Raw genomic sequence first — 21564 nt, 5'->3', positions numbered from 1 at the left:
AAGCGCCCCTAGAATCCTGAATTGTTTTACAAGCTGATAACCTCAAAACTGGAGGGGGCCTGGCCTCTGTACCTCGGGTGGGTCCTGGCCCCTTCACACCCAACGCAGGAACCCAAGCCTGCAGCCGTCCAGCCCACGGGGAGGGGAGGGGAGGAGAGGGGAGGGGAGGAGCCCATGGCCCTGGGGGCACGGGGGCAGGCCGGAAGAGCCTCAGAGAGGAAGGGGTGACTCCCCCCACACTTGGGAGGGGAGTGTGGGAGGGGCCCCCCAGCGGGTTGCTGAAGCTGCCAGAGGAGGAAGTGAGAGGAGGAGGTGAGGTGCAGCAGGGAGGTAAGCTGGTCTGGGGGGGGCAGGGGCTGAGTCTGGGGCTGGGCCTCTATACAGAGGCTTGGCTTTTCTGCCACTTCAGGGCCCACCGTCCCCCCACCTCCAATAAAAGGGGGGACAGAAGGGGCTTGGTGAGGTACCTTGAAGCCTCTCCCCTCTGAACCCTGCAGCCAGGTCCCTGGGCTGGGGATTGGCTGGATGGGAGCCCAGGCTCCAGGCTGGCCAGAAGCTGCCTCTCACGCTGGCTCTCTCCACACCTTACAGCCTGTGGTAGCTTGGGTCTGGGGCACCATGGCCCAGGCCCTGGGGGAGGACCTGGTGCAAACTTTAGAGCTGCAGGACGACTCCAGCTCTTTGGGGTCCGACTCAGAGCTGAGTGGGCCCGGCCCATATCGCCAGGCTGACCGCTATGGCTTCATTGGGGGCAGCTCAGCAGAGCCAGGGTAAGTGGGGAAGGGATGGGGGCGGCAGGGTGTGGGATTGAGGTTGGGGGCTGAGGGCTGACTTCTAGCGTGAGGCTCAACTTCGAGGGTCCTGGGGGGTCTGGGGACTCAGCCAGCGTCACCCTTCTTCGTGCTCCAGGTGGAATCCTAAAGCTGGCAGAGCTGAGGCAGGAGTGTCCCTCATGTGTCTTTTTCCCCCAACCTCCCAGGCTTCGCACCTATCCTTGGGGCCAAATAGCCTTCCCTTTTTGATCTGTCCCAGTAAATCCCAGAACCATTCCAAAGAACCCATACCTCTACCCCTCCCCTTTCCCAACATATAGATAGGAAAACAAGTCCAGATAGGGACTTGCTCAAGGTCACACAGCAGATCAGATAGAGAACTCAGGGCTGGCTTCTAGTCTGCGGCTCTGTCCCCCTCGCTTCTCTTATGAGTTGTCTGCGTTCTCCTATCCTGGGGGACAGCCAGCCGGCCCCTCCCCCCCATACCTACACACCCCCTTCAGTCTCTCCTGCTTCTGCCCACATCAGAGTCACATCCTTTCCTGTCCCTATGACAACCATTGGCAACTCCTGGGTTAGAGGTTACCCCCCCACCCCGAGATCTCCACGGCCAGGAGCTGAGCTTCCCCGGGGCAGCAGGGGAGGGTGGCAGATGTGGGCCCTGGGAAGCAGCTAGCCAACTCCTCCGTGCCTGTGCCATGTGCCCGTAGGCCAGGTCACCCTCCTGCAGACCTTATCCGCCAGCGGGAGATGAAGTGGGTAGAGATGACCTCGCACTGGGAGAAAACCATGTCTCGGCGGTACAAGAAGGTGAGGCGAGGATGCGGCTCCCTGGCTCATCCCCCTTTGCCTCTGCCCATACCCTGGCAAATTTTACCCCTCCTCTGTCCCAGCACCTCCTGTCTTTTCCCCCTACCATCCGAAGGGACCCTTGCCCCATGACAGGCTGGGGCCTGGGACCTGCCAACAGGAGCAGGGGAGGCTGGCCTGGCTGAACTAACGGGGCCCCTTGGCCTCACCCGCAGGTAAAGATGCAGTGCCGGAAAGGCATCCCCTCGGCCCTGAGGGCCCGCTGCTGGCCTCTGCTGTGTGGGGCCCACGTGTGTCAGATGAACAGCCCGACCACCTATCAGGTAACAGTTGGCAGGAGTCCCTGCCTCCCCTTTCCTGAGCCCCTCGCCACTCGGAGCCCTCCCCACCACCTTCCTGTCTCCCCACAGGAACTGGCCAAGGCCCCCGGAGACCCACAGTGGATGGAGACCATCAGCAGGGACCTGCACCGCCAGTTCCCTCTACACGAGATGTTTGTGTCACCTCAGGGTCATGGGTAGGCGGCCAGTGACACCCCGGGACCTCCAGCCCCACAACCTCCAGGGCCTTCAGCCTAGACTCTTGCCTCAGCTTTATAGCTTTACCTCTTGGGGGACCCAGCAAGGCCCGGGGCGGGGGGCTGAGGCCTGGGAAGAGGCCCCCCGAGGGTGGGGAAGGGGTATCTGGAGGACCAGGCCCTGATGGGGTCTCCTGGCACAGGCAGCAGGGGCTCCTGCAGGTACTCAAGGCCTACACGCTGCATCGGCCGGAGCAGGGCTACTGTCAGGCCCAAGGCCCTGTGGCAGCCGTGCTACTCATGCATCTGCCCCCGGAGGTGAGTGCCCCCGGCCCCGCTCCAGGGGCTCGAGACCCTGACCCCTAGCCCCAGCCAGGGACTCTGGACTCGGGCACTGGGCTCTTTGACTCCCAGATCCTGTCTCAGTGACCTAGGGTCTCATGACCACCAACCTCAGTGACTTTCAAGCCCAGCGACCTTGACTCCAGGAACCCGGGACCCTTCTCCCCTGCCCCCTGCCCCAGTGACCTAAGAATCTGGACGTTGTCCCCTTGACCTCACGACTCCTGATTCTGAGCCCTGTGACCATGATCTCAATGACCTCAAGAGCTCAGGGCTTGAACTTGGGGACCCTCCCAACCCTTGACCAGCGAACCCCAACTCTGTGACTCTGAAATTCGACATCATGAACCCTATGACTTCCAACCCCCTAAACCCATCGGTAGGCCTCTGGGCCGTGGGGAGACTTGGTAAGAGCCCAAGTTTAGGCTGTTTAGGCTCCGGGCTCCAGAGTCACCCCAGAGGGTACATAGGCCCTCCCCTGTGCTCCTTTCCCCTACCCTGCGGTTCCTTCTGTGATCCCCTGGGCAGGGGTGCTCATGGCCTGTGCCCCCACCCAGGAGGCCTTCTGGTGCCTGGTACAGATCTGCGAGGTCTACCTCCCTGGCTACTACGGGCCCCACATGGTGAGAGGCTGGGAGGGGGCCAGAGGGCACCCCGGGAGGGACTGGGCAGGTGGGCAGGGGCCTGGGGATGGAAAGGGGCAGAGCCTGGGCTTCGGGAGTGGACGCGCTGATGGACGTGGCTGCAGGAGGCCGTGCAGCTGGACGCCGAGGTATTCATGGCCCTGCTTCGACGGCTGCTCCCGCGCGTGCACAAGCACCTGCAGCAGGTGGGCGTCGGGCCTCTGCTCTACCTGCCCGAGTGGTTCCTGTGCCTCTTTGCCCGCTCCCTGCCCTTCCCCACCGTGCTGCGTGTCTGGGACGCCTTCCTCAGTGAGGGTGAGTGGGCAGCTGGGGGGCGGGGGAGGCGCGGCCTGGCCTGGGAGCCTTGGGCTGCGCACAGGGACGAGCACACCAGCTCTGCTCCGCCCCACCTGCCACTGCCAATCCTGGCTCCCGGTGCGGGTGCCAGTGGGTGCCGAGGGCGATGGTGTCGGGTTGGCTCTGGGGGAGCAGCCCAGCCCCTGCCTGTGCGTCACTGGTGTGATGGCTGGTGCTCCTGCCCCTGTGACGAGACACACCCCCCCCCCGCCCCCACCGAGGGAGGGCAGGCTCTGATGAGGGTGGGCTGGGGCCAGGGAGGCCCCCCCCCAAGGAGGCGGGGCAGAGCTGGGGAGATCCCAGCGGTGCAGCTGTTCTGGGGACTGGGCTCAGTGGGCATGGCCAGTGGCAGGGACAGGGCCGGGGCCCGGGGAGCGGGGGAGCGCTCATCCCTGGAGCCCACAGGCACTCGGGGAGCCCTCGCTGGTGCCCTGCACGGCTGTAGACGCTGGGACCCCTGGGTGAACGAGACCTACATTCCGGTGGGGGTGGGGATGGGAGCCAACAGTAGCCAAATTAACAAGATATTTATAGGAGTGCCCGGCTGGCTCAGGGGTGGAGCGTGTGACTCTTGATCTCAGGGTCGCGAGTTCAAGCCCCACGTTGGGCATAGAGCTTAAAAAGAAGGTATTTCTAGATTGTCATAAGTGCCATGAGGAAAATAAAACAAGGGATGTGCCAGAGTGTTAGGGGAGCCGTGGGAGGAGAGCGCTGTTTTCAAGATGCTTTTGGCCTCTCCGTGGGGGTGGCAGACTTGCAGGGCCCATGTGGAGGCCGGGAGGCCAGGAGAGACACTGTCCACAGGGCCAGGCCACTGACGACTTGGGGATGTGGGCATGGGCAGAGACGAAGCCGGAGAGGTCAGGCCAAGAGTGGGGGCAGTCGGGGCAGAGCTGAGCTGGACGTTTTAGGACTTGGGGGCTCTGCCTCGGTACCCCGATTGGTTACCCACCTGCATTCTGTTCTCTATGGGTTGTCTGGCAGTTATAACTGAAAAATGGTAGAAATCAATTAGTACATTTATAGAGCACCTGCTGTGTGCCCAGTTGGCTCCAGGCCCCCTTAGAGCTCTGGTCACAGGTGTCCAAGCTGCCATCTCCGTGTCACCACCCCCTCCAGCCTCACACCTTGGGGGCCGGGCAGGGCAGGCGGAGGAGCCCTCTGGACAAGCAATGTCACAAGCTCTGTTTCGTCATGATGATGACACGAGTGGTTGTGATCATCTCTTTACAAGGCATGGTTGTCACCAGGCCTCACTGGTCCCCAGACTCGAGGCTGCCTGGAAGGGATTCTGAGGCTGCGGGAACAGCCCGAGGTCACACCCGCGCGTGTGGGTGAGCGAGCGTGCATGGGTGTGTGCACGCGTGCACTATGCTCTTGGCTTAGCCGTGAAGAGTCTGGCGAGAATCCCTCTAGTAACAAGAAGGTCACAGATCTGAGCTAGAGAGGCCTTCCTAGCAAGGACGAGCTGCCGAGGCGCTGAGAGCGGGCGTGAGGAGGCGTAGCCCCTGACTGCTAGCAGGCTGCTCTGCCCGGAAGCGTCTGCGGCCGCAGTCACTCACTCGTCAATGCCCCCACATTGCAGTCCCACTGTCACTCACTGCTCCTGGTCTGAGTCAGGCTGCGGAGCTGCAGGGGGGGGTGGAAGGTGGGAGAGCAGGTTCAGGTACAGAACCGAGGAGGGGCAGGGCCGGCCCTGCCCTGAGTGAGTCCCACGGCCCGCAGGTGTGAAGGTGCTGTTCCGCGTGGGGCTGACACTGGTGCGCCTGGCGCTAGGCACCACAGAGCAGCGCCTGGCCTGCCCCGGGCTCCTGGAGACCCTTGGTGCCCTACGAGCCATCCCCCCCACCCAGCTGCAGGAGGAGGTCTTCATGTCCCAGGTGGGTGCCCCCCCCCCCGCCTTGCCTTCCACAATGGCCCAGCCCCTGCTGCTCAGGTGGGGAAACTGAGTCTCACAGCCGGAAGTCAGTGTGAGACCCGGGGCCCAGTTCCTGTCCTCTGAGCAGCAGAGAATGTGAAAACCCCAGGCTTCAAGTAGATTTCTGTGGTTCCCTTAGTGAGTCTGGCTGTCAGTCCCTCAGCCCTCAGCCACTTCCTGGGGCTGTGTCCTGCCCGCCTGTGGGGACCTCATGGTTTCCTGCCCTCCCCCGGTCTGGGCACACTCAGTACCAACGACTCCCCGCAGGTGCACAGCGTGGCGCTGTCTGAGCAGGACCTGCAGCGGGAGATCAGGGTCCAGCTGGCCCGGCTGCCTGAGTCAACGTCTGGGCCACCCCCCAGGCCTCAGGCCCGCCTGCCTGGGGCCCAAGCCATCTTTGAGGCCCAGCAGCTGGCAGGGGTGCCGGGAGGCACCAAGCCCGAGGTGCCCCGGATAGTGGTGCAGCCCCCGGAGGAGCCCAGGCCGCCGCGGCGCAAGCCCCAAACCCGAGGCAAGACTTTCCACGGGCTCCTGACTCGGTCCAGGGGCCCCCCTCTCGAGGGCCCCCCCAGGTCTCATCGAGGCTCCGCCTCCTTCCTGGATACCCGGTTCTGAAGGTTCGACTTCTGAGGGTATCACGGACTCGGTGTTCCCCAACCCCAACTGCCCGATTGGCTGATGCCCGCCTCATAAATGGGCACTGCACTTTACGGCTGGGATCTGGCGGCTCAGCTCCCTGCCCAGGGACTGTCAGACACCAGGATGAAGGAAGATCACCGAGTGCGGTTTCAGGGGCCAAGGCCTGCCATTTTCCCACGGAGCCGTCCTGGTGCCCGGGCCCTTGCAAGCATGGAAGCTGGCGCTGAAGAGGTGTGGGGTTAAGGGCACCTGGCTGGGCTAGCGGACCCCAGAGGGCTCCTGGGGAGGCCTAGAATAAAGTCTGACTGAGCAGAAGCCTGATGGATTTGGACTGAACGCTCTCCACCCCTAACTGTAGACCTCACCCCCTCACAGCCTTGCCTCTCCGGGCCAGCCCCGGGTTCCCACGGGATACACCGAGGCTGCCCATTGGCTGCTGAAAGCTGTTTACCCGCAGCAGGAGCCAATGGCGAGCCGCCTCGCGCAACCTCTTGGGGGCAGGTAAGGCTCTGGCACTTGCGGGAGGAAGGCTCCCCTAGTGGATGCTGGGCCCAGAAGTGGGGCTCTATCCCCTATTCTTCCCCTCCTCCCAGGTTGGTTCAGGACTCCCAAGGGCGGGGGGGGGAAACCTCTAACCCAAGTCTGCCCCCCCACTCATGGTCCTGGTCCCGTCCTCAGAGACAGCCAGGCGAGAACAAAAGCCTACTGTGCAGGGACAAAGGAGAAAGGTCCCACAGGCCCTTGCCCACTCCCAAAGCCTTGGTTGTACCCCCTCGGGACTGCCACCATGGAAACTCCCTCCCACACATGATAATTGCCCCTGTGGGTGCCAGGGGTGCCTGAGACATGAGCCATCGCCAGGACAACGGGGCTGGCTCCAATGCTGGCTTGTGTCCCTACAGTGCCCCTTCCCGGGTGCCTTGCCTGCCTGGGGGCCCTGCCCTGCAGTGGGGAGGGTGGCAGGGCATGACAGGACTCTGCAGTACTGGGAGAAAGCATCTGGACTCCCACTTCCACAGTGGATTATTCAACCTTGCTCGTCCCGGTGGCTGTGCTGGAACACTGGCCTGGCCACTGGTCAGACCCCTGATTTGGAATGTCCTGGTGACAGCACCACAGGTTGTGGGAATACACTCACTCTTAACATATGTTCCTCTGGTGCTTAGTATGTGCCTGGCCAGGGCCTGGCTCTGGGGCAGACCATCCCATACCCAAGGAGCCTACCACCTGGAGGAGGGAACACGGAGGTCTAGACGCAGGTCTGCGGAGTTTCCTGGGGGAAACTGAGGCTCAGGAGGGGAGGGGATTTAGCGAAGATCTCGCTGCCCATGCCAGACCCCAGGTTTACCCCTGCCTCCACATCAGCAGCCCTGAACCTGCCCCCTACAACTGGGCGCCCACCCAGGTCTGTCCTCCTGGGGGTGCTCTCTCTCCTGCTCCCACCCACTCCCCTGGCCCTGCCCCAGCCTGAGTACTAGCCCCTTGGAGTGTGGGGCAGCAGCTGGGCCCCGGGGTGTTAAAGAGAGCTTCCAGGGCCCTCCCTCCCTCCTCCCTGCCCCACTAAGGTAACTGTAGCTTAAAAATAACCCACTCACCTGCACTTCCCAGAACTCTTTCTCAGATCCCCTCCGCCTCTGCAGGCAGCACAGATCGCGCACTAGAGAAAGGGGAAATGGGAGTGCCCAGGCCCAAGATCACCGTTAAGGGCAGAGCCCCTAGAGTTCAGGGCTCTGTGCCTTCTGGACAACACCTTAGCTTTAGGGCATCGAAATGCAGTCTCAGGCTCTGTAGCAGGTAGGGTTGGGGGCACCTGCCCTTAGAGTCTGCTCCTAGACTCCCTGCCCTCCAAGGGCTCAGTTCTTCTGCTCGGAGGTTGGGGAAGCAGGAAAGCAGCAGCCTCGGCCCTGGGCCCCAGAATCTGTCATGAGTCTGGGAGGGGGGCCATGGTGACAGTGGGTCCCACTGGTTATAGACCCTAGGGGCAAATGGTCTCCAGCAGGACTCCTCTAGCTAGGGCTAAATCAATGTCTTTTCGGCTCAGGGAAGCATTTTCTGGGCAGGTGCCATTATCAAACATCTACATGGGGAGCCTGAGCTGGGTAGGCTGTGGGGGTGTCAGACCAGAAGAGAACTAGCGCCTTCCTCATGTGAACACTTCTGCACACATTACCTTCACAAGACCGTGCTGGCTCCTACAGCACCCGTGTGCTAGTTGGGAAAAGACACCTCTCCTCCAGGCACATGCAGCCCTGTGTGGCAGAGGGGAAGTGACCACTCAGCTGGGTACCTTTGTGCAGTGAGCAACCTGAACAACTATACTCAGTAAACCTGGCAGCCCCGGCTCCCGACAAACCTGCTTGGAAGGGGGCTAGGGGAAGGCAAACCATGTATCTGATGGCACTCAGCCTGCAGGGACTGAAGCTGGTATGGCACCCAGAGATGTCCATTGGCCTGGGTCAGCCCCAGGGACAGGAGTGGGGGCCAAGCAAAAAAGTGGAAGGACAGGAGCCCCTGGCTGGCTCAACTGGAAGAGCATGCAACTCTTGATCTTGGGGTCGTTGAGCCTGAGTCCCATGTTGGGCGTAGAGATTACTTAAAAATAAATAAGTACACGTTTTTAAAAAGCAGAAGGGCAGATGGATCCCCACCTTGGTCGTGAGGAGGGCCCATGGTCTCCATCTTGCACTGCCACCCACCCCTGAGGTTCCCCATCCCCACGCTGCCCAGAAACCAGACTCGGACTCCCTGCAAAGTCCCTGCATAGGAATTGTCCTCTCGCTCTCTGAGCTTATTTTCTCCTATAGATAATGCGATAAAAGTTCCCACCCCAGCCCCAAGATTGCTCTATCAGTCACAGTATTAGGAGGATGACTGTTCAGTTGATCTGGACTACAGCTGACACGCTGCCTCTCCTCACCCCACCACTAGCTGGCTGGAGACAGAGCAGAAGCGTTCTGCCAGACCGCTTGCCCCAAGTCCCAGACCTTGCCTTTCCTCCTTGCAAGCACAAGGCAAACGCCACAAGAGCTGGTGCCTGGCCAAGGCCCTCTGGGAGTGGGCACAGAACCACACTGCTCTCCATGCATGTGTGCACACGCTCCAGCAGATGGAAGACCCCCCACTCTGCCTCTCACCAGCAGTGTGCTCAAGACCTGAGACGAGATCAAGAGCCGGACACCCGGGGCGCCTGGCTGGCTCAGTCGGTTGAATGTCTGACCCTTGACTTTAGCTCAGGTCCTGATCTCAGGGGCATGGAATCGAGCCCTGCATCTGGTTCCTGCTCAGCACAGAGTCAGCTTAAGATTCTCTCTCTCCCTCCCGGCGCTTGTGCACTCTCTCTCTCTCAAATAAAGTAAAAAAAAAAAACAAAAAACAACTTATTTGAGAGATAGAGACGCGGTGAGAGAGGGAACACAGGCAGAGAGAGAACGCGGAGCGGGGAGCCCGATGCAGGGCTTGATCCCAGGACCCTGGGTTCATGACCTGAGCCAAAGGCAGACGCCTAACAACTGGGCCACCCAAGTGCCCCTAAATAAAATCTTAAAAACAAACAAGAGTCAGACTCTTAACCCACTGAGCCACCCAGGTGCCCCCAGAAATGGAATCTTAAACCAGGATCAAGACTCACCTATAAGCACTAGTTAGGTCGTCTGATAGACCTCTGCCATCCCCTAAAGGAAAGCAACTTTGCAAAACCCAACCCCCTGTTTTGCCCAGTACAACTTCGTTGTCTTTGCTCCCTTCTGCCTATAAGTCTTTCATTCTGCACAGCTCCTATGATTTGTTGAATAAAGCCAATCAAATCTTTACAAATCTACTCAGTTGAATTTCAGTTTTTTAACCCTTGTTAAGTGCCAAAAGCTCATGCTCCTTGATGACATCCGCGCCCCACCCCTGTTCCCACCAGTGGGGTTGCCGTGGCGCTCAGGCTACCCCTGCAGCAAGAGAATGGACTTCTCTAGTGGCCACACCTAATTCCAGGGAGGGCGCCGAGCAGCCAGCCCTGGAAAGCTGTGTGGGGAATGTGGGCTGGGATGGACGGACTCTGGATGAATCATCTCTCCCCTTGGAGTCCCTTCGGTGGTAAACAGGGGTGGGTCATCTGTATACCCAAAGCTGTCCCCTCTGCCACTACAGGTGCCACAGGCCCCTCGGTACTCTCCCCCAAGCCCAGAAGGCGCTCAGGGACAGCCTGGGAGTCTCCAACTCTGAGACAGGCAGGGAGAAGGTGTGGGTTCGAGGCTGTAAGGTGGAGGAATTGTAATAATAGTCCGCATGTGGTGGGTGCACGTAGGACCATGTACGAACCCTCCCCACGGCCCTGTGAGATGGGAACTAGCCCCATTTTAGGCAGGAGGAAAGTGAGGTTCAGACCAGAAAGGGGATGTGCCCAGGCCCTATGGCTGGAGCTAGGATTGACACCTGCCTACTGTGACACTTAGGAGAGGGTGTGAGTCTCCGAATTTGTGGCCGTGAGCCAGGTCTCTTGAGGTGTTTTCTGTGGGTGCTTGGGTGAATGCACCTGGGTGTAAGGTTGTGTGTCTTGGGGAGACTGGGTGTAATTGCTGGTGTCCAGCAGACGTGGGTGTCCATGGGCAGACAGATCCCGGACACACCCCCTTTCCTGGGCTCACATCTGCTGGAACCCCACAGCTTGGGCACCCCCTTCCCTCTTGGCCCCCTGCAGGGCAGAGGGTGTCCCAGGAAACTGGGACTGCCCTTGAGGGACCCTCTTACTGATTGGTCCCTACTCCGGTGGGGGCCAGGAGAGGTGAGGCAGGACCCCGACAGATGTACAGGGACCCCTGCCCAACCCTGCCTTTCTGGGACAGTCTGCCATAGGACAGAGTGCTCATGGCTGAGGCAGACTGCTGGGGGCTGGGTGTGCTAGGGAGCTCAGGACTCCATCCAAGGGCAGGACTCCAGATTGTGGGCCCCGACGGCCCTCCTGACCCTCCTGGCCACCCCTCCCCGAAAGGCCAAGGGCAGCCCTGCCACTGGTCTCTGCCCTCTCCGGCTCTCTCCCTCCCCTCCTCCTCTCTCCCTCTCTCTTTCTTCCATCCCCCGTGCATTCGGCACTGTCTCTCCCTCTGTCTCTCTCTCTCTCTGTCCCTGTCCGGGCTCTGTCTTCCCCTCACCACAGCCCTGTGGCTGTGACCCGCTGTTCCACTTGGTCGGCCCTCTCTCCCTGGACGCTCCCTGGAGCCCAGGTGTCGGGCTGGGGGGCGGGTGTCCGGACGCGGGCGGCGGGGCGGCCGGGGAGGGGGGTGCCGGCTGGGGCCCCGCGCCGCCCCCGCCCCGCACTGGGCATGCCCCGGTCGCTTCTATATAAAGCGGAGCCGCCCGCTCCCGCTGTGCCGCCGCCGCTGCCGCCGAGCCCCCGCCGCTCCGCGCCGCCCGCCTGCCCCGCCGAGCCGCTGCAGCCCTCCAGGTACCCCGGCTCCTGCCCGCGCCCCGGGGAGAGCCAAGGAGGGGGGCTGCGGGGCCAGGGGTCGCGGGGACCCAGCGCGCCCCCCGCTGGAAGGGCGGGGTGCTAGGACCCCAGCGCTGCCAGGCACAACCCTCAAGGCGTGAGCTGGGGGCCTGGGGGGGGTGTCAGGACCCCTGGGGTCCGGGCGGCAGAAATCCCACCGCCTCCTTGGGTGGGGGTGGGGCAGCCGTGGACACCTGTCAGGGACGGGACACAGGCACCTTTGGGGGCCATCTCTCCGCCCCCGAGTCTGAGGGGCTGGGCAGTGGGGTACAGACCCGGCTGCCCTGACTCCCTCCTTTGTCTCTTTCCCTCTGTCTCTGCCATCAGTCTCTCAGCCACTGCACCTGTAAGATGGTGAGTCTCCTCTGCTCCTTTCCCCAAAAGGCCCAAGCCCCTGGCCAGAGGGAGGGCCCAGAGGGCAGGGTTTGGCACCCAAAAGCCTCACCCTGGGGGCTCCCCTGGGCAGACAGCTCAGACCTATAACCAGCAGCCCATGCTGTGGTTGACTCTCCACTCCAGGTGACATGGGACAAGCAGCTGCTGTGCGCCAGGCACTTCCCCCTCTCCCCCACCAGCCCCAGGGATGGGCACTGTTGGTCCCCTTTGGCATTCATTCATTCTGCGACATTCACTGAGCCCCTACTGTGCATCTGACACCATTCCAGGTTTGGGGACATAGCAGTGCATGAACAGTCTGGGCTCTCAGGGAACACACACCTTCTTCTTTTTGGAACACACCTTCTAAGAGAAGGCACAAGGCTCAGAATTTGGAACTGGTCAGCCTGGAGTTGAGCCCAGGTCTCAGGCGCAGGCCTGCCCTCCCGGCCACAGCACACTGTCTTCCTGTGACTGAAGCCTCACCGGCCTGCTGGGGTGGGACAGAGCAGGTGCCAGGCCCCCACAAGGCCCAAAGAAACCTTTTATAACTCACCCAAGGTAGCCCACCTAGGCTGTCCCCCTGAGGACAGGCCCACCTCTGTCCCCACCTGTGGTCACACAGAGCCTCTGAGCTGCCTCATGTGGGAGTTAGCCAGCCTCAGAGAGGGGCAGGGGTGTAAAATTTCATCCAATGAAAGCATTTCCATGGCTCAGAACATCTGAAAAAAGGGCACTGGCTTTTTCCCCTACCAATGCCTAGCACAGGGCTGGACACACAGTAGGTCCTCAAGGCCTACTTAGGTGGCAGTGGAAAGATTCACCTACACATTTAGGTCTCAGCAGAGCTCCATGATGGTAGTAGATAGGTTACCAAGGCCAGAGAGAAATGAGCAGCTCAAGAGTGATTGCTTGGTTCGTTCGTTCATTTATCCTCAATCAACGTTTATTGAGCAGCTATGGTGTGCTAGAACTGCTTCGATGAACAAAACAGACCAAAACCTCTGGTCCTGCGAACCAAGCTAGGGCAGACCTTGGCGTGGCATGGGGGGGGGGGGGCAGTGGTCCAGCCAGCAGCACATTGCTTTCTACCCCCAGAGCCCTGGAGCACTGCACCTACGTTTTACAAACCACCTCTACCTACGTGTTCCTGGTGACAGGCCTTCATCCCCTCCTGGTTCCTAGGACAGTGCCCTGAACATAACCCAAGGTTGGGGGTGTGGAGGGCTTATATCCTTGGGTGACCTAACGTGCCATTTGCCCACTCTGCCCAAGACCCACCACTTCTGCCCCTCTCAGCTCTCCCTGGATCCGCTGGGTCCCGAATGGGACTGCCCCCTGGGCTCCAAGGACCTGGAGGAAGAGGAGGGCCCATGGGGAGGAGGCTCTGGCCTGCCGCCCCCAGACTGCTTCCCCGGCTCCTGGCGCCACGACGTGGGCCTGGACTGCAAGGGCTCCCTCGAGGGGGCGGAGGCCCGGGCCTGGACCGTCTACTACTATAGCCTCCTGCAGAGCTGTCTGCAGCAAGCTGGCCTTCCGGAGACCCAGGACCGCAGCCAGGTGCCCCGCACAGGTGCCCAAGGGCTCCAGGGAGGGGGGAGCCCCTGGGGGGGAGGGGGCGCCCTCAGCCCAGCCTGCTTCCCATCCCTGTCAAGGTCAGCCCCTTCCCCCAGGCTCTGGCTGGATCTGGAGCCAGGGAGGTCAGGCCAGTCAACCTCCGGCAGACAAGCATTGTTTCAAAGGGCATCTGGCACCAGTAAAGTCAGAGATCAAGGCTTCCCTCCTGTCCCCAGAAGACCCAGCCGTGGGATTTGTCATCCACGTTCTGTGGAGCCAGAGCTTCTACAGACGTGTCTTGGGAGCTGCTGTGGAAGCAGCTAACAGTTGGGACCCAAAACTCCTTCCCTGTTTTATCTGTTTTATTTTTATTTATTAATTTTTACATCTGTTTTAAAGATTAGGTGGCCACAAAGGTTTTGTGTGGACAGAGGGTTCACAGCCAGAATACATGAAAATCACAGACTGGGAAACTGAGGCCCAGGGACTCCTCCCCGCCCCCACCACACTGCATGGGGGCCACGGGTCACAGAGACAGTCAGTGTCAAAGCCCAGGCTAGAACCCAGCTCTCCAGTCACTCAGCCTCCAGTACCTTCCAGGCTAGCTGCAGAGAGGAGGGAGCCAGCCTCACTGGGTGGGATGGGCAGGCAAGCTTCCCTTTCCCTTTCCGGGCGTCTTCTCTGTCCTCTCTACTCTTCTCAGCCCACACTGGCAAGGACCTTGGGGGCCCCCGGGGAGGGGGGGGGAGGGCGGGGCTACGGGGCAGGGAAGGGTAGGCAGAAAGATAGCAGGGGAAGCCCCTGTTGAGCTTGGCAATGTTCTCCCCACCCCACCCCACCCCCAGGCTGCCCTGGTGCGGAGGTGACCTTATGCGTTCTGGGATCCCCCAGCACCTTTCTGTCTGTGCTGCTGGAGGGTGGGGTCCAGAGCCCGGGTGAGTATGTACCCAAGCTCCCCCGCCTGCTCCTACAGAAAGGGCAGCCCTGCTCTGGCCCGGCCACATCCCGAAATACCCACTGACTCTGGCAAGTGCCTGCATTCTGCCGGGCCGGCTGCCATGCTCTGAGTGGGGGTGGGTTCTGGGAGCAGCTGCCCCCACTACCCAGGGCCCCGGGCTGGAGGCGAAGGACATGGGGGCATTAAGCCTTCCCTGGCCTTCCCTGGCCAGCAACCCTCCTCCCTCTGCCCATAGGAAACATGCTCCTCTGCCTGTCCCCTACTTGGCTGACAAAGGTGCCAGCACCTGGGCAGCCGGGCGAGGCGGTCCTGCTGGTCTCCAAGGCTGTGAGCTTCCACCCAGGGGGCCTGACATTCCTAGATGACTTTGTCCCCCCACGCCGAGCCACCTACTTCCTGGCGGGCCTGGGGCTGGGACCTGGCCGGGGTCGAGAGGCAGCTGAACTTGCCCGTGACCTGACCTGCCCCACCGGAGCCTCGGCTGAGCTGGCGCGGCTGCTGGAGGACAGGCTGCTGACAAGGCGACTGCTGGCTCAGCACGGTGGTGTGGCTGTGCCAGCTACCCTGGCTTTCACCTATAAGCCCCCGGCACTGCTGCGGGGAGGGGAGGCCAGCCCGGGCCTACGGCTGGTAGAGCTGAGTGGCAAAGAGGACCAGCAGACACTGGTGAAGGAGGAAGTAGGGGCCTTTCTGCACTCCGGGGCCCTCGCTGATGCCCTGCAGGTAACAGGCTCCTGCCTCCCGAGGTCTGTGCAGATGCCAGCAGGATGGGACCCATGGATGGTCACCTAGTCCTGCTGGGAAGTTGTCCCCAACTTGGAGCCCTCCTGCTGGCGTCTCTCTCTCTGTGGCAATCCCCTCCCTTCTTACCTCAGTTTACACATCAGATCCTATGGTACCCCACAGGTCCATGGGGTGGTAAGGAGACCCCCTTCCCCTCCCTGTTGCAGGTGGCCGTGAAGCTCAGTGGCTGGCGCTGGCGGGGGCGGCAGGCAATGCGTGTGTACCCTCGAGTGGAGCTGGGCACAGTGGTGGACACGGTGCTGGCGCTGCTGGAGAAACTGGAGGAGGAGGAGAGTGTCCTGGTGGAGGCTGTGTGCCCACCTGCCCGGCTACCCTTCCCAGGTGAGAGCCACCTGCGCCAGCCAGGAGTGGGAGCTTGGCTCGCCCTCCTGGCTGCTCTGTGCCGGGCTCAGGCCTCGCTGTCCTTCCCCAGGCAGTGCCCCACCTGGCCCCGAGCTGGCTGTGCGGATCTGTGCCGTGGTATGTCGGACACAGGGTGACAGGCCCCTGCTGAGCAAGGTGAGCGTGGCCCAGGTTTAGGTCCTGACCCTGCCGCCACACCCCAGCCCAGCCCTAATGAGCTGCTGCTGAGGGCCCCGGGCAGAGAGAAGACATAATCTTTGGGGGGAATCCTGGTGGCCTCTAGGAGGACTCCTGCGTCTGACGCTTTTTCCCCTCCCTTTCCACCCTTCCTGCCTCAGGAGCTCTGCCTGGTACGGGGTATACCAGGGCCCAGGGCTGAATCCTCTTACCCACAGAAGAGGCTGACCCAGGGTCTCTGAACTGCCAGTGTCTGGAGTCCTTTAGGAGGGGCCTCCAAGCCAGGGAACTCAAGGCAGCTTGAGGACCCTCCCGGGAACACAGCTCTGAGCCAACCTGAGGGAGAGTCTGTCAACCCTGCCCTCATGGAGGTCTAGGGTGGGGCACACCAGGGTGGCACAGGCCCCCAGGCCTGCAGGAGCTAGGAGCAAGCGTGCTTGGCGCCTTCAAGGAGCAGAGACCCCGGCTGGGCCTGGAAGCCTGGGTAGAATCCCCTTAGGGTCTAAAGGACCAGAGGGGCAGAGGCGGGGGAAAGTGGTTTGTGCAGCGGAAGCCACAGAGGAGGACTGGGCTGCTTGAATGTCCAGTGAGAGGTCTGGCCTGGACCTCGGCACCAGGGTAGGTGTTCAGGGCATGGGTGTGGGGGGTGGCATTAGTCCTGGGACGGCTCCTCCTGGGCCAACACCCTCAGCCACACCCTGCCCAGGTGGTGTGCAGCGTGGGCCGTGAGGACCGGCCTCTGCGGCACCAGAGCTCCTTGCCACAGACGCTGGAGGTGGCACTGGCCCGGTGCGGCCTGGGTGAGACGGGACAGGTGGCGGTCGTGCGACGGCGCGTCAAGGCGGCGGCCGAGGCCGCGCTGGCCGCCGTGCTGGCCCTGGAGGCCGGCCTGAGCGCTGAGCAGCGCGGCGGGCGCCGGGCCCGCACGGACTTCCTCGGTGAGTGCGGACGGCCCCGGGCGGGGGCCGGGGGCCGGGGGCCGGGGGCCGGGGGCGAGGCCGGAGGGCAGCCGGCGCTGAGCCCGCGCCCCCCCCCGCCCCCCCGCCCGGGCCAGGCGTGGACTTCGCGCTGACGGTGGAAGGCCGCGCGCTGACCCCCGTGGCTCTGGAGCTGAACAGCGGCCTGTGTCTGGAGGCGTGCGGCGCGCTCGAGGGGCTGTGGGCCGCGCAGCGCCCGCGGTCGGCGGCCGAGGACGCGGCGGCCGCGCCGCTCGTGGAGACCATGCTGCGGCGGTCCGCGCACTGCCTCATGGAGGGCAAGCAGCTGCTGCTGATCGGCGCCGGCGGCGTCAGCAAGAAGTTCGTATGGGAGGCGGCGCGCGACTACGGGCTTAAGGTAGGCGGGGCGCGGGGCGGGGCCGGTCCGAAGTCCCGGCCCCAGGGGTGGAGGCGGCACCCTGGGCGCCCGGGCGCGGAGGGCTTCGGGGCGGGGCCAGCACCGCTGGGGGCGGAGCCTGCGCTGGGCGTGCCCGCTGGGGGCTCCAGAGCCCAGGAGTAGGGGTGGGGCCCGCTGCCCCGCCCAGGTTAGAAATTTAAACTTTTTTTATTTACTTATTTGAGAGAGAGCGAGAGTGAGAGAGCACAAGCGGGGGTGGGGAGGCGGCAGCAGAGGGAAAGGGAGAAGCAGGTTTCCTGCTGAGCAAGGAGCCCGGTACGGGACTGGATTCCAGGACCCCGAGATCATGACCTGAGCAGAGGGCAGAGGCTTGACTGACTGAGCCACCCAGGCGCCCCAGAAGTCTAGACTCTTTTTGGCCTCTGGCCGAATTCTGTTTCAGCGAGCCCCCTCCAGGGCAAAAAGAGCCCACTGCAGATGGGCTGGAGGGGCGGGGGCGTCATTCAGGGTTAGGACCAGAACCGGGGCCTTGAATGCCAGGGGAAGGAGCCTGGCCCTAACCTGCAGGAAGGGCAGGCCCTTCGAGGTTGAATTCCTGAGGGCACGAGTAGGGTGCTGAAGAGCAGCTTACAGGTCCCGAATCAAGTTCACAGCAGTGGCCTCGCATTAAAGAATCTGGAGCCATGCAGGCAGAGTAGGCATTCTTTTCTTTTTCAAGATTTTATTTATTTATTTGACAGACAGACAGGCGAGAGGGAACACAAGTAGGGGGAGTGGGAGAGGGAGAAGCAGGCTTCCGGCTGAGCAGGGAGCCCGATTCGGGGCTCAGTGCAGGGCTCCATCCCAGGACCCTGGGATCATGACCTGAGCCGAAGGCAGACGCTTAGCCACTGAGTCACCCAGCCTCCCCCAGAGTAGGCATTCTTATCCCCCATTGAACAGGTAAGAAAACAGAGGTCAGGTTCTTCCTGGCTCTAATCTACCACAATGGCTCCTCTCCCCTCCTCCACAGTACCACACCCTCTTGGGAATCCGCCCCTCCAGCCATGCCTATGCCTCTTCACTCCCTGCCTTGCACATTGTGCTCTCCACTTGGAACGTCTTTCTACTCCTCATGCTGCCAAGTGTTACAGTGCTCACAGCCACGCTCCCCTGTCTCTTCAGGAGCAGCCTCTGCCCTGGGAACCAGCTGCTTTGTGTCTGTGTTCCCCCAGCGGGCAGTGAGATTTGGGGCGCAGGGCCCCATTGATTCCTCTGTGGGCACCCCTGGGGTCAGAACTCTTTGGGTGAATGATGACCAAGAGCATGATGCCCAAAGACACCAGGCCACCTGTCCCTACCCCCAACCTGGTAGTTCCACTACAGCTGTGGTCAGAGTGAGAATGAGCCCACGTCAGAGTGGGTTCATTCTCACTCTGGGTGGTTCATTCTCTCTTTGCTCCAGCCCCTCCTGCCCGGATCACACCCTTTCCCTTGTGCCGCCATCTTTCCTCTGGCTTTTACTCAGCTCCCGGCCTAAGCATTGCCTCCTTTCGGCTGCCTTCCCTCCCCTCCAGGCGGGGTTAGATGTGCCAACTCTGCACCTTCCATGTAGTCAATCATCAACAAATATTTTTTTGAGCCCCTAGAACTGGTGAGTCGGTCTCTCCTGAGGGCCAAAACCACGTTCTAGGCCCCATCCAATCTCCCCAGTGTCCAGCACAGGCTAAACTGGGTGTGTTGTGCTCTGGTGCTTTCTGCAGCTGCACCTGGTGGAGTCGGACCCCAACCACTTTGCGTCCCAACTGGTGCAGACTTTCATCCACTTTGATGTGACAGAGCACCGGCGGGATGAAGAGAATGCACGGTTGCTGGCGGAACTGGTGCGGGCCCGTGGCCTGCAGCTGGATGGCTGCTTCTCCTACTGGGATGACTGCCTAGTGCTCACGGCCTTGCTCTGCCAGGAGCTGGGGCTGCCCTGCAGCCCCCCAGCTGCCATGCGCTTGGCCAAGCAGAAGAGCTGCACCCAGCTGCACCTGTTGCGCTGCCATGGCCCACCCTGGCCTGCGCCCTCCCTCCACGCTGTGCCCTGCTGCCCGCTGGAGAGTGAGGCTGATGTGGAGAAGGCCGTCCACCAGGTGCCCCTGCCAGGTGTCATGAAGCTGGAGTTCGGGGCAGGCGCAGTGGGTGTGCGGCTGGTGGAGGACGCGCCACAGTGCCACGAACACTTTTCCCGGATCGCCCGCGACCTGCAGGGGGAGGCCGACCACCCTGGCATTGGGCTGGGCTGGGGCAACGCCATGCTGCTGATGGAGTTCATTGAGGGCACCGAGCACGATGTGGACCTGGTGTTGTTTGGTGGGCGACTGCTGGCCGCCTTCGTGTCCGACAACGGCCCCACGAGGCTGCCCGGCTTCACGGAGACGGCAGCCTGCATGCCCACCGGGCTGGCACCTGAGCAGGAGGCCCAGCTGGTGCAGGCAGCCTTCCGCTGTTGCCTGGGCTGTGGGCTGCTGGACGGGGTGTTCAACGTGGAGCTCAAGCTGACTGGGGCTGGGCCGAAGCTCATCGAGATCAACCCTCGCATGGGCGGCTTCTACCTGAGAGACTGGATCCTGGAACTCTACGGTGTGGACCTGCTGCTGACAGCAGCTATGGTGGCCTGCGGCCTGCGGCCTGCCCTGCCCGCCCGCCCTCGTGCCCGTGGCCACCTGGTGGGGGTCATGTGCCTGGTGTCCCAGCACTTGCAGGTGCTGAGTTCCACCGCCAGCCGTGAGACCCTTCAGGCTCTTCATGACCAGGGCCTGCTGCGCCTCAATTGGCTGGAGGAGGTCCTGGTGCCAGGCGAATACGAGGAGCCCTACTGCAGCGTGGCCTGTGCTGGGTCCAGCCTGGCTGAGGCTCGCCTCCGCCTGCTGGGCCTCTGCCAGGGTCTGGGCATCGATGGGCCCCACTACCCTGTTGCCCACTTCCTGTCCCACTTCAAATAGTGCCTCTCTTCCTGGACCCCTGCCCCAACCCTGGCCTGGCCCCCCCAAGGCCTCAGGTCTGTTCCAGAATAACAGGGCCATTTGACATGAAGGCCTCCTGAGCTTGAGGACCACAAAAAAAGTATCTGGGGCGGGGGGGCTACTGGCCCCTCTTGCTGTCAGTCCGGCACAAAGGCCCCAGTCCTGCCCCACGAGTCTAGCCATGGAGAAACAGCAACAGCTGCGTGCATACACGCAAGCACACGTACATGCACGCGGGCGCACACACACACACTGCAGGGAGGCGGGAGTGGGCCCAAACTTAGCCCCTCTTTGTCATCCCTCCAGGTCTGTCTCTCCTCCTGCAGCCTACAGGAAGAGAGAAGCTGGCTGGCCCCTGGCCTTGGACAAATCCCACAAAAGCCTGAGACGAAACGCCCTGTCTTCTTACTCTTAACCCTCATTTAGCAAATTCCAGGATATTTCTAGAGCCCGCTGACAACTTTTGGCAGTGCCCTGCTTGCCTCGTTTGGCCTGAGCAGTAGAAGCTGGTGCCCTGGGGTCAGCAGGAACCATCTCCTCTCCAGGCAGACACTATTGCCCCATTCTACAGATGAGGAAAACAGGCTCAGAGAGGAACAACCATAGCCTCAAGGTCACACCACAGTAGCTGGGGGGGGTCAAGGGACGAGATACAGGGTCCAGGTTTCCACTTTTACTAAGTCTTACGTGCCCGCTCTAAACCGCACTCACCTCCCTGCCATCATTCATATGTGGCCTTAAGACGAGTGAACGCCCCCTCCCATGCAGCACACATCTTCTCCACCAAACTTTGGTGGTTTGGCCTCTGGCATAACTAACCGGCATTGGCAGAGGAGAGTCTACACTCCCTTCCTGATTCAGGGGAGTCTGCTTCGATAACTCTGCCCCCTGTGCAGCGCAGGAGCTGGGGCTTGCTCCACAAGCATCCCTCTCCAAATAAAGGCTTATGAACTAATGAAAGGTCTGGCATCTGGTTCATGTGACTTGGACAATACCCCTCAGGCTCAGCTAGATGGGAGTTGGGGATGGGAGGAAGGAGAGGTGGCTAGGGGATACCTGTAGCATCTGGAGCTAAGGATAAAACACCCTACTGGCGAGGCCTCTGTGTTCGCCGTGAGCAGGGGCCTGCCATGGTCACTCACAACGGGACCCAAACCTGAGGGTCTCTGGAGGGTGGAATTGCAACCAGAGGGCCACATCCAACTAAACAACCTTCTTCCAGCCTGGAGACTCCTGACTTCTGTCCAGCTGAGTTCATATTTAGCCTCCCCATCCAACTGGAATGCACATCCAGACAGCCTCCAACAGTCAGAACTCATCCAAGACCTAGTGTGGCCCCAATTCACCCCTACAGAGCTCCATGCAACGAGAATCCATGCCCAAATCTAAAGTCACAGACCAGGTTTTGTGTATTCATTCACTCATTATTTTAACGAAGTTTTATTACGTGCCTATTCTGTCCCAGATAGCGAAATTACTAAATGTACTTAAATTGGCAACGAAGCAAACTCCAGCACAAACCCGTATTTACGGGTGTATCAATGAGACCCAAACCCTTTCTGGCAAGAACCTGG

At 61.5% G+C, this 21564-nt stretch overlaps 2 protein-coding genes across 4 annotated transcripts; both read left to right on the top strand.

The window, feature by feature from the left end:
• The first annotated feature begins 228 nt into the window (after positions 1-228).
• On the top strand, positions 229-6294 carry TBC1D10C (TBC1 domain family member 10C). Of its 3 annotated transcripts, none has more exons than XM_028118056.2 (10): positions 229-312; positions 592-770; positions 1484-1583; positions 1799-1906; positions 1994-2100; positions 2304-2418; positions 3000-3065; positions 3191-3380; positions 5148-5302; positions 5608-6294. In XM_028118056.2, the coding sequence occupies exons 2-10, from the start codon at positions 619-621 to the stop codon at positions 5953-5955; spliced, it is 1341 nt and encodes a 446-aa protein (XP_027973857.1). In that variant the 5' UTR covers positions 229-312; positions 592-618; the 3' UTR covers positions 5956-6294. The 3 variants fall into 3 exon arrangements, with proteins under 3 accessions (XP_027973857.1, XP_027973856.1, XP_027973855.1); XM_028118055.2 differs by having other exon boundaries at positions 252-330; XM_028118054.2 differs by lacking the exon at positions 229-312 and having other exon boundaries at positions 344-770.
• Positions 6295-14229: 7935 nt separating this feature from the next.
• On the top strand, positions 14230-20922 carry CARNS1 (carnosine synthase 1). Its single transcript, XM_028117867.2, has 7 exons — positions 14230-14319; positions 14578-15065; positions 15293-15467; positions 15559-15644; positions 16372-16603; positions 16720-17000; positions 18743-20922. Exons 2-7 carry the CDS (start codon positions 14583-14585, stop codon positions 19967-19969), a joined length of 2484 nt encoding a protein of 827 aa, XP_027973668.1. The 5' UTR covers positions 14230-14319; positions 14578-14582; the 3' UTR covers positions 19970-20922.
• The last annotated feature ends 642 nt before the right edge of the window (positions 20923-21564 follow it).

This window comes from Eumetopias jubatus, unplaced genomic scaffold (genome assembly GCF_037043125.1).
Source record: "Eumetopias jubatus isolate StellerSeaLion01/CBP00866 unplaced genomic scaffold, mEumJub1_p1.0 scaffold_13, whole genome shotgun sequence".
NCBI lineage: Eukaryota > Metazoa > Chordata > Mammalia > Carnivora > Otariidae > Eumetopias > Eumetopias jubatus.
The sequence above is the reverse complement of the archived record's forward strand: the minus strand, read 5'-3'. Positions and strand labels throughout refer to the sequence as shown.